The sequence below is a fragment of the Podarcis filfolensis genome (assembly GCF_964270895.1).
Source record: "Podarcis filfolensis genome assembly, chromosome: 9".
NCBI classification, from domain to species: domain Eukaryota; kingdom Metazoa; phylum Chordata; class Lepidosauria; order Squamata; family Lacertidae; genus Podarcis; species Podarcis filfolensis.
Genome location: NC_139610.1, coordinates 8428188 through 8440472, shown reverse-complemented (window position 1 = coordinate 8440472; position 12285 = coordinate 8428188). Strand labels below are relative to the sequence as shown.

Below are 12285 nucleotides of genomic sequence, written 5' to 3'. Positions count from 1 at the left end.
ATCTTACACACGGGACTGAGGAGAAATGGAAGGAGAAATGTGACAAGTTAGGTCCTGTGTATGGATTGTTCTGTGGCTGTGCAATTAAATTGTTGCTCACTAGAGCAGAAGTCCTTTACTCTCCCCTTCTCAATTTGAAGTTGTCACTTACAAAATACAAATCAATTTTGCCTTGCGAAAGCCACATTTCTTTCTTTTGGATGAGAACTGAACCCACATCTCTAGTCCTACTGTGATGCTTTGCCACTGAGCAGTGGCGTAGCATGGGGGGTGCAGGGGGGGCCAGCCGCACCGGGCGCAACATCTGGGGATTAGGGTTAGGGGGCGCAAATCCACGGGTTAGGGGGCGCAAATCCACGGGTTAGGGGTGCAAATTACTTGCCTTGCCCCGGGTTCTGACAACCCACGCTACGCCACTGCCACTGAGCTATTAACCAACTCACAGTGCTGCCCTCCAAAACACTAAACAGGTTGCTTTACCTGTTATAGGTATAGGTAAAGGTAAAGGACACCTGGATGGGTTGAGTCCTCGCTTTCAGGCCGAGGGAGTCAGTGTTTGTTCACAGAAAGCTTTCTGGGTTATGTGGCCAGCATGACTACACCGCTTCTAGCACAACAGGACACCGTGACACAACAGGGCGCACAGAAATGCTGTTTACCTTCCCACCACAGCGATACCTATTTATCTGCTTGCACTGGTGTGCTTTTGAACTGCTAGGTTGGCAGGAGCTGGGATAGAGCAATGGGAGCTCACCGCATCGTGGGGATTTGAACCGCCAACCTTATGATCAGCAAGCCCAAGAGGCTCAGTGATTTAGACCACAGCGCCACCCGCCAATCAGTCACTGAAGGAGAGGGTGTCCTGGAGATATCATCTTACCAGGAGTCTGTCCATACAATATAGGAATCAGGCTCCTACTATGGGTGCACCTAACTGTTGAAATTCCTTCCCATTACACATAAGACAGAATCCACTGAAGACATTCCCTATTTCAACAAGCCGTTTAAATGGAGATCTTTATTTCTTTATGTTGGATTTTTATACATGGAATTATTTTTACTGCGAGTTTGATTTGAGACGACTAAATGGAATCTAATAGACTTGTTCTTGTAGCGTGCTGTAAAAAAAACCTGTTTTGCTCACCCAGGCACTGCTGTTTTCTGCAGTACAGTATTCAAAATGATTTCCATTTGGACTCTTAAGTACCAACCCTTATCTCGAGGGGCGGAGTGTGGTTACAAATTAGTACCAAATGCAGGCCTTTTACCCTTTTGACTATGGAGATAGCTAGCTGTTGCGACAGGAGCGGCTCTCTCCCCAGCCCCCCTTCTCCAGGCCCTTCCCTGTCAAAGGGTTATTTTCTGGCTACGGCATTTGGACTTCTGGGGAATTTGAACTCCTGCCTTAGGGGAGCCCTACAGCTGTCAGTTGCTGTCCTCCTACCCCCTGGATGGCACTGTGGACTCTTTCTGAGCTTGTATACTGTATACCAGGAGAGGGTGTAGAATGCGATCTAACATGACATTCCTATAATGTCGCTTGGTGTCTTCTGTTCCTCCTACGTTATCAACAATCACCTCAATGAGTGGTGAGGAAGAGCAGAGTTGCTAGAGATATTATGGGTTTTTCAAAGGTGGGTTTGTCCATAGGGATATTCTTTGCTTAATGCAAACATGGGGTGAGGGTGAACCAGGGGTGGAGAGCCATTTTGGCTCCAAGGGCCAGATCTTTATAAGAAGATCCTTATCTGGATGAGCCTCATGGGCCAAATTTGACATCTGGGTGGGGCGACTCACCCACAATCACAACTTTCCAAGTCTCCCGCCCCTTTCTTTCAGTTTCCAAATCTTGGAAGCTTAAAAGGGGAATGGAGGGGAGACTTGAAAAGGCTTTAAGACAGCACCCACAGCCCATTCCAGCTGTAACACAGGTGTGGAGGTTGCCTTAAAACACTTCTCAAAAGCAGTTTCTTATGCAAGTTGTGGCAGAGGGAAGCGTAGCGGAAGACTCGGAGCAATGGATCCAAACTACAAGAAAGAAGATTCCACCTAAACATTAGGAAGAACTTCCTGACAGTAAGAGCTGTTCGACAGTGGAATTTGCTGCCAAGGAGTGTGGTGGAGTCTCCTTCTTTGGAGGTCTTTAAGCAGAGGCTTGACAACCATATGTCAGGAGTGCTCTGATGGTGTTTCCTGCTTGGCAGGGGGTTGGACTCGATGGCCCTTGTGGTCTCTTCCACTCTATGATTCTATGATTCTTCTCTCCCACCCTGCTGCTGCCCCTTATGATGCCACCAGTGATCAGATGAGAATGGTTTGGTGGAAATGACCTCATGAACCAAACTGGCAGGTTGAGGTCAGCCCATAGGCAGGAAGTTCCCTGCCCTTGGGACAAGCACAGGCACGTGTTACATCGATGAAATTGCAGAGCTATGAAAACTACGGTATCAGTCTGCCAGACTGTGTGTCACAACAGAAAGCAAGGATTAATCTAGAAACTGTATGGTGGTTAAATAGCAATCAAAATCACAGAACACGACCCAGCCAGCAGCTTTGATGGGTTTTGCATTCGCTATATGGTAACCACTTAATACATCAAAAAGACTGCCACAGCAATGTAGTTTGTTTGATATTTAAATATCATGCATGTTAACCAAGTCCCTGCTGCGCCATGTACATAAAGGAACTATTTGAAGAGAGTTATCAGTGAATTTCCTGGGAAATATGTTTGAATTCCAAAATCTCAAAGGGATGAATTGGCTCAAGACAACAACATCTATCTCTCAGGTGGATGTGGTAATTGTCAACAAAATGAATTTTCATATTTTCCTCACAGATATTGAACACTTGTTCATAGCCCAGCAGCTGAGATGATTTCAAAGGATTCTGGCTCCAAATTCCTTCTACTCCAAAACATGTGATTTGAGCCTTGAACAGAGCAGAAAACTGACGCTATTACCATAATGTGGGTGGAAACGAAAACCTTAAACAACTTAGAAGACGAATTCTGATTTTTGAACAAGTTCCAATACATTTTAACCACATGATTGTTATTTCTTTCCACAAAAAAGCAGTGGTTTTCAACAAATATACAATTACTTGTTTCAACTAATTAACCAAAATGCAAGGTAACCCCTAAGCATCGAGCTATATACAGTCACATGTAAAAGAGGAAAAGGAAAGGGTGAAATTAAGTACACAAGAGGTTTGTGTGCTGCAACCCTACTGCTTTATCCTTGATGGGCTTGCTAGCAGTATTGGAGCCCAGCTAGAGCAAAACTGAGGCAGGTGGAGAGAGGGGTATCTTCCACCTTCGGAGTTCTTTTGTAGTTTCCAATTAAATCAGTGTTTCCGAAACTTGGGTCTCCAGCTATTTTTGGACTACAACTCCCATCATGCCTACCTAGCAGGACCAGTGGTCAGGGATGATGGGAACTGTAGTCCAAAACAGATGGAGACCCAAGTTTGGGAAACACTGAATTAAACCCTTGAATGTGACATGGGTAGAGCTGTGCTTAAAAGGTGTTGATAAATAAACAGTGATGGCAGACTTAACAGATACAACTTTGCTGGGGTGGGGTTTCTTTAGAGGTATAGCATTCATATTTGAAATAGACATGGGATTATATCCAGTGCTAGTGATACTCAAAGCACATTGAAATCCATGAGCATGACTAAATTCGGTCTGCTAATTCCAAAAGATCTGCTCTGAGTAAAAAACTTAGTTGGCTAATTCAGTTTCATAAAAGTGTTAGGGATTTAGGCCACAATCCACATACCTCAATAACATTCTGAGGATGAAATTAGCCATAATGTGCTGACAAGTTATGTTAACGCCAATATCTTTATGAGCACCTTCTACCAGTATGTGATCCGGGACTTAACAGTTCATCAAGCATATAATTGTTGATCTTGGACAAACACTTAGGAAACAATTTTCTGTAAACTAATTTCCAGAAATAAAAACTGGAAATAGTATGTGTGCATAAATTACATATCACTCTCTATTTGCAGAAACACAATGATTTTTTAAAAGGGATATTGCTAGTATTTTTTAGAAAAACTTCAACTAGCAGCAGACCTGGGCAAACTTCAACTCTTATGCTCAAACACAAACCACTTCACCAGTGCATGCCCCTTCCCTATTTTTCTGATTCCATTTTATCAATAAAAAGCTTTTGCAAGCTACGGTATCAATGCAAAACACCACCTAGCAAAAACAAGCAAAAATGTTCCTTTTCCAAAACAAATTTATGCCATATTTTAAAACTGTATAGAACCGTCAGCATTCGAGAAAATCTGCACTGGCATATTGTTAAAGCATGCAAGACACAGATACTCTCTTTCCATACAAGTTGAAACAGAAAGTTAGTCTGCTGTTTTTCAAGATTTTAAACTGTCTGACTTTCCAGTAATGTCCTGAAAACATCCTTGCTACACAGAGGGAATGGCAAAAAGGGTGGAGAAAGACAGATGCAGTTGTTACATTCTGTTGAAGTGGTTTTTTAAAAAATAAAAACACAAGACAGCCCCAGAGAACTAAAAACAGTGTTCATAAAAGCAGCATAGTTCGGAGATGGCCTTGTTCCCTATAAGCAATGAACAATCCTATGCAGGAGCTAAACAGTACAGAAGAATGCAACATACACGAACTCATGTCTCAAACTGAATTACTGCAGTCTTGAGTGCTGTCAAAATGCAACACAGTATACACACAACAGAAATGCAGCTTTCAAAGAAACTGCATAGGTGGAATGAGAGAGAAACTAACTAGCCTTTATCATTCAACAGGATGGTCTTTCAAGTCTCCAAATACTTTATTACAGTACTAAAAACACAGGCTGATATGGGTGGTATTCAACACTGGTCCTACTTGAAGCAGACCCATAGAAGTAAATGGAAATAATTCCATTCATTTCACTGTGTCTACTCTGAGTAGTACTTAGTAGAATACAACCCATTTTTCTATTTACACTCTTAGATCCATTCAAACACTTCACAATTTTCTGTACAGTGCATTAAATTTTAGAGCATTTTACAACTAATTTTCTCCCTTACACAAATGTTTTGCTTTCCCACAACACAGTATACAACGTACAGGAAACCAAATGCTTAAATTGTATTCTTAGTGAAGGAGCAAGTTTTATCATCATTAGCTTGTACCAAGTTAATTTGTTTAAGTCCCTAGAACTCTTCACATTAGATTGCAAATGAATCTTGTCTTTCAAAAAATGAAAATTACATTTCAGTTTTCCCCTCTATCCCACATAGAATTGTTCCCTCTGTTCTACAAGAATCTACGGCTACATTTGATTCTGTCCAATAAGAATTCCATGAGGGCAAACAAATCCCAGTAGTTTAACTCAAAGTAGAAACAGGGAGGGCAGTGGGGGGAAATTACAACAACTTGCTTTGTGGTATTTCAAATCAATAAAAAGTTACTTACAGTCTCTCCAGTTCTTTCAGGTCCTGGAACGCTCCTCTTTCTATTGTACTAATCTTGTTTTCCATGAGCTGACTGAAATGCAGAGTATGAGTTTTAAAACAGCTAGTAATCAAACGATGATTAACACCTGTTATTGCAGCACTTTAGCAATGGGGAAACTTGCAATCGGCTCTTTATTAACTTCACAATTCTCACTCTATTCTTAGACTTCCTATCCAATTTAATGTGTTTAAGACTTGTCACCTTAAACTCCACTATGACTTTTTTTCCCAAGGAAGAGAGAAAATACCCTCTCCGTTTTCAGAGACCTTAAACCTGCTCAAGAACTTGAAGGGTCAAAGGTGATAAAAATATATGCCTTGCTTAAGGAAAAAGTCAAAGCTGCTGCTCAATTACAGAACGTTAAAAACATGTACGTGATGTATAAAAGTTTCTTTTTTAAAAAAAAGAAATGAAAGCTACACTTTACAATTATAAATCAAGTTGTTTTCAACTGAAAAAGAGTTAATGTGATTTTTTTTCCACAAAAGGAAAAGTTTGCAACTTTTCATCTTTAGGATGAAATATCAAAACCAATCTAATTGTTTGCAATTATTCCCTAATTTAAAACAATTTTGTTACTAGTGTGTCTCAAAGAAGATTTTGTCTTCACTGAAAGAGCAGTCATTACTGTATAGTGATTTTTTTTTAATCTACAGGCCCTGAGAAGGACTTATAAGTTATTAAGTAACCAGGCTTTATATATAGTAAAAACTATTTAAAAGTTTGTATCAATTTTCACAGAATTTGGTCTAAAAGCAAGTTGCATTGATAGCTTCTTTTTCCTGAATTTCCCTTTACTACTAACTAGAATAACTTCTGACAATCCTAAACTCAAAGTGCATTCAAACAAATTAATTCAGTTAGCCTTTAAAAAACAGATATTTCTCTTTACAGCTTGCTAAAAAGCATTTCGTTTTCAGAAAGTCAATAATTTGCTGTATTTATAGAGTCAAGGAAAAGAATAAAATCACAAGTGGCTACAATACAAAATTGCTACTGTGGCAGTCTTCCAAATTTTTATGTCATCTCCCAACTGCTTTTTCTCATACAGTGTAAGTTTGGTTGTCGTTATTTTAGAGGTTAAGTAAAGAATTAGCCTTGTTGATAAAATAAGTCATTTTCCACAGAACTGCACATATGCAGCATACAATAGTAACGGATAAAATACAACAAAAGGCAACTTACAGAACTCGAAGGTGTCTTAGGCCAGCAAAATCAGTCTTTGTGATCCTTGTGATATTATTCCCATTAAGATCCCTAAGAAGAAGTAGTAAAGTTAAAACATTTCAGAACTGGTGGCTATTTATTAAAATCAAATAAACAATAAGAATTTGCAACAAAGAGTTTGAGGATTAGTATCTAACTGTAGGTTGGTGCAAATTCCTGAAAAGTTTATGTAAAAGTAATTCTCCTTTCATTTGCACTTGTTTTAATTTCCAGTTTACTGAAAAAGCATTTGGATATATTGTTTCTAGACTGTTCCTATCATGAAATAGTGAGATTTGTGGTGTGCCGTTCACAAATTTGACTTTCTCGCGATAGGAACAGTTATGATTAATAACTGCTACCACTGCCTCTGGACAAGTCCATTCGCTGTTTTTAAATGATGAATGAGAGAAACACAGATGAAATCAAAATGTGTTTACTTAATGATATGCTTAGTATGTTACTTCCTGGACCTACAGAGAACAGGGGAGAAATCATTGGCCCACTTCTTCAGTCAGGTACTCAGAGACAACCCTTGAAGATCATTACAGAGTCCACAACAGAAGAGCAGAGAGGAACACTGGCATCAAATAGTCAAATGAATGGTGAAGCAAGGAGGAAATGGACAGTAAACATCTGACAGCTTTCCTGGGGCCCAGGTTTTTTTCTGGAAGGCATAATCATCTCTGCAACATTCCTAAAAAACTCAGCATTCCTAAAACTTACACAGCCAAGCTTACCCAAGCAAATATCTGTGAACTTATAAACAAGTGTTCATCTCTTTTAACCCTATGTTTGGGTTTAAATTTATTTTATTTTATTAAATCTCATTTAGTCCTGTAATTGTAAAAGGTACAACATATTTACAAATAATGGAAAAGCTCAGGATCTCAATTCACTCCAATTTGGTCATGATTAGTTAAGTAAGGGACAGCTATATTTCCATGACTTCAGCTTGGATTCACTACTTGAGAGTAAAGTTATAGAGGAAAAGCTTGATAATGGAAACTAACCTTGAGTCCATGTGCATTATATTTGGGGAAGAGATTTAGCACATTCCACTTAAGAAAAGTAGCAGGAATCTCAAGTGATCTACAGATTTCCCCCCACCTGCCCTTAAGACTAATGAGTCACTGATATTTTTCTCTGAGTTTAAAGCAAAAATGCTAATGACTCTCCATTTTTTCTCCCAAAGCTGCTTACATTAATAGCTACAAAGACAACCAGGACGTGTTTTGAAGAACACTCTTAAACCTAACTGATCAGTTAGGAAAGATCATAATAGCTAATAATTATATGGCAGATTTACTTAAAGCTACGAAGTGGGTACTAGATACCTCTTCAATACTTTTTGTATCTTTGGAGCAATAAACTTCAAGTAGTAAAAGCAATTCTATTTTGAGAAAGCAGGTAACAAGAATCTAACTGTGTGGCAAACAAGTGTCATGTTCCTTTTAGTAGGATCTCTCTGCCTCCAGCCCCAAATTATTCAGCAGTCTGTACAAACGATATAAATATTTTGTTGGGGGAAGAATTAAGAATTCCACCTTTGGGGCAAAGGAGTATTGTTAAAGCAGGATTTCCTAGTAGCAGGAAATCCTCTGTCTTGATTTTTAAAGTGCCTTCTTGAAAAGTCAGAGTAGGTTTTGTAAATTGCTTCAGGGTAAGAGATTCATAAATGAAATAAATAACAGGCTTGTTTTTGTAAAAAAAAAAAAAAGACTAAGTGAAACAAAAGAGGATTGAAATGGGCTGGTAAAGTTTGTCTTGGTGACTCCACTTGGAGCTGGTGAGATTTCAGGCAGAGGGCTTTGCAATTTACTCTTCCCAATTTAAGTCTGCACTGAAGTTGGCCTGAAGTGTATTCTACAAGCTGTTTTCTACAAGTCATTTCCGCAGATCAGAAGAAAAGGTGTATTTCAATCCGTTTAAAGGGGAGGGGGAAGAAGATAAATATGGAGGGAAGAATGGAAAGGGCCATCTCACACACAGTCTCTTTCTGACCCAAATTAGCAGCAGTGTATTTTGCTTATTACTGTTGAGTAAGGGGGGGGGGAGCAAAGCAGTGGAACTAATGGCCTGGTTCTTTCATGTCTCCTTACATTACCCAAACCCCATAATGAGAATTGCGGGAAAGGGAGGAGGGAAGGTAAGCTGGGCTTACCAAATCAATAATTTAGAAATAAAGGAATAACTGGGTATTTGTTCAAGGAACTTGAAGTATTCCAAAATAAAGAGCAGCTAATTTGAGGCTGTGGTGTTCTAAAATAAGATACATTGATCTGTTTGTGCATATGTGTTCTAAGGCAGCAGAGAAAGTGATAAAGGGCATCTGGTGTTGGTACTACACTAAAAAATAATAATGAAATAGCGGAAGTCCTAAAGAGATTTGTAACCACCAGCACTAACCACAACACAAGCCATCTGCAACATACATTGATTTTTTTTAAGGGGGGGGGGGAAGGCCCATAAGGAACTCCGTGTATTGATCGCTGGTGCTGCTTTTTTGCATTTCTCCTGCTGTTTAATTTGACAGACTTGCCTTTTAATAGCTGGGTTCTTATTGGTTTCCACACTTGTAAGCCACTTTTAGCAACTCCTTTGCAGAGCAGCCAAAGCGGGGTATAGCTTTGTAAGCCCATAATAAAGAACTGCATTAACAACTAAACAAAAGCATACAGCTCTTCAGAAGGAAATAAAGCTCTGAAACTTCAACTGTGAACTACTCTGAAAGGCTGCTGCTGCGCATGGTGTACCTATAATGCAACTATGCACTGGAGAATTGCTGCTTCAAAGCTGGGGGCAGGGGAGGCGTATCAGGAAGAGTGGATTAAATTTAATGATTACTTAGTTAAATATGTGAAGTTAAATTAACAGAAAACAACTTGCAGATACTTAATTGGCTTAGGATTTTATTTATGTTAAGCGTCGAATTAATATGTTTAATTTCATAATGTGAAGATCTAAGGATGTTAATGTTTAAGTTAAATTTTATAAGAACTGTGATTGGGAAAACCGTTAAAAGGACATGCAATGAAATTCAACCAAGGGGAAGAGAGGAAGTCACTTAACAATGTTAACAAGTGTAAGGCTATGATTTACGTTTGTTTGTCTTATGTGTTTGTTTGTTTATAATGTTGTGAAAACCAATAAATAAATTTTGGGGAAAACAAACAAAGCTGGGGGCAGGGGGAGACTGATGCACCCTAAAAAGGAACCAAGGGAGAGTGTTGGGAGGAGAATTGAAAGCACTAATTCCATTTCCACTTAGCTTTGCTTTTTTTAAATGGGGAGGAGGAAATATCTCCCATCCTCTGGCAAAAGCAATGGGTTGCTTGACATGATGGCTGGATGAGAGGGAAGGGGGTGGGAAGGATGTTGGGACCTGGGCACGGGGGGGGGGGGCGGGGAGGGGAGGGCGGCAGGTGTGTTTCTGGGGAGGTGGGTGGGAAATCCGCAGGGAGGAAGGCGACTTACAGCCTCTCGGTGTTGCGAGGGACGTTCCTGGGGACGCTCCGCAGCGCCAGCCCGTGACAGTCCACGGTGCTCCCGGAACAGGAGCACTGAGCCGGGCAAGGCTGCGGCGCCACCTCGCCCAGGCGGAGCAGCAGCAGCAGCGCGCCCGGGCAGAGCCAAGCCAGCGCCACCAGCAGCTTCATCGTCTCCTCGAGGTCACCGCCGGATCCCCACCGAGAGACGCGGATCCGGCGCTGGGGGGAACCCGATCGCTTCCCCCTTCGGTGGTGGGGATAGAGACCCCCTCCAAAAAATAGAGACCCCCTTAAAAAGATAGAGACCCCCTTAAAAAATATAAAAATAAAGCCCTCCTCCTCCTCCTCCTGGTTGCAAGTTGCAAGGTCCCAAGGCAGAATCCAAATCCCCCAGCGAAGTCAGGGCAGGGAGGCGACGTCGAGGCGGATCCCCAGGCAGAGTCCCCCTCCGAAACAGCGGAGGTGCGAGTCCCGCCGGCGGGTGGGGTGGGGGGGCCGGCCGCCCCGGACGGAGGCGAAGGCGAGCCCCTCGGAAGTCCGCTGGCGAACGGACGGGCGGACGACGCGCGAGCCCAGCCCCTGTTTCTGGCGCCTCCTGGTCCTGTTCAGCACGGCATGTTGGAATCCCGCTCCGTCCAGGCTTTAGAAGCCCGTCAAGAAGAAGACGAAGAAGCCGCCGTCGCCGCAGCAGCAGCCGCCGCCGCCCCCAGCCTCGCGCCGCGCCGCCTTGGAGAAAAGCTCGCTCTCCCCGCCGCCTGCGCCGAGCTGCATTGCGACCGCCGGCGAGCCCCTAGAGCGCCAGCGCCGGCTGCATGCTTCGTCCTCGCCGAGAGAGGGACCGAGAGAGAGGCGAAGGCGGGCAGGAGCAGCTCCCCACACACACACACACACCGGCTCCCCCAACGTCGGCGGCGGCGGGCTGCGCTGCACTGAGGAGGATGGACGCCGGTAGAGGTTAAGAATCGCAGGCAAAGAGGCGGGAGGAGGAGGAGGAGGAGGTGGAGACACGCGCGCGCGCGCCCTCCCTCACACACAACTCCAGCGCTTTCTCTCCCGCCCGTCGCCGACAAGTTCGGGTCGGCGGCGACCCAGAGGTGGGCGCGCAAGCCACCAGGCGAAGCGCAAGGGCGCAGAGGAGCCGGGAGCGCGCCGCAGGCTCCTGGGCGCCCAGGTCGCTCCGGAGCCCGACCCTGTGGCGGAGGCGAGCGTGGAACCGAAGCCCCCCTCAGCAGCTCTCCCTCCTGGCGCAGCTCAGGAGCCGGGTGGGAGGGGAAAGGGGCGGGAACGCGCGCCGCCTCCTCCTCGCGCCAGGCGCCCGGAGACGGTGGCGCTCCGCGGCGGCTGCACCTGAGGGGAGAGGTGAGCGGCGGCGCCGAGGGCTGGCGGAGGCGCGGAAACCAGGTGCTGGCCGCCGGGCCCTCAGGTTTCCCTTCTCCCCAAGCACTTTTTTTCGGGAGCAAGGTCAAGAGAGCTGCTGGCTCTCCGTTCACGCGCGCCCACCGCCGCGAGCGCTCAAGGGCGGACGCAGACTTCCCTCAGACGGTGCGCTTTCCGCACGGCGCTGTGCGCAACTCCCCTCAGGACAAAGTTTCTCAGGTTTGAACAAGTGTGCGAGCCAAGTTTCCAGCCCTTATGAAGGAACATCACTGCCTCCCTCCTGCCATTTTTATGTACTAGTGTGTGCTTTTTTTTTTAAACCCCGCTTCGAAGCAGACGCTTGCTACCTCGACGCCAACCCGCGAGATCTTCTCGCCACAGAAAGTCCGTCGCCCCGCGCGCCCTTTTATACAGCCCTCGAGCCGCGCCTTCCTTGGCCACGCCCCTATGTCCACAAGGGCCCCCGCTGATTGGCGGTACTATTTGAGAGCTTGGGGACGGGGCGGGGGGGGGGAGGCAGGCTGACAAGAGAGGCGCACGGGAAGGGGAAGGGGAGCTGAACTTGCCAGAGAGTGGCAGCATGTGTGACTTTGCAGAGAATTCTCAATTGTCTCCAAACAGGGCAGAAGAAAGGAAGTGGACAGACTTGAAATCTTCTCACTGGACCTCATAATTTAAGGTTACCAGATTTTTTTCAAAGAATCTGGGGACACTTTTTTATTT

At 44.1% G+C, this 12285-nt stretch overlaps 1 protein-coding gene across 7 annotated transcripts in view; it reads right to left on the bottom strand.

The window, feature by feature from the left end:
* The window catches only part of SLIT2 (slit guidance ligand 2), a 238150-nt gene extending 226459 nt beyond the window's left edge, over positions 1 to 11691 (bottom strand). For 4 of the 7 annotated variants that reach the window (XM_083630066.1, XM_083630065.1, XM_083630068.1 and 1 more), the window contains exons 1-3: positions 10172 to 11380; positions 6674 to 6745; positions 5447 to 5518 (exon numbers count right to left, since the gene is read on the bottom strand). In XM_083630066.1, the coding sequence (XP_083486192.1) occupies positions 5447 to 5518; positions 6674 to 6745; positions 10172 to 10353 (326 nt within the window). In that variant the 5' untranslated portion in view covers positions 10354 to 11380. Of the gene's footprint in view, positions 1 to 5446; positions 5519 to 6673; positions 6746 to 10171 lie in introns of all 7 variants that reach the window. The other 3 variants (XM_083630064.1, XM_083630067.1, XM_083630063.1) reach the window with 3 other exon arrangements.
* Between the last annotated feature and the right edge of the window lie 594 nt (positions 11692 to 12285).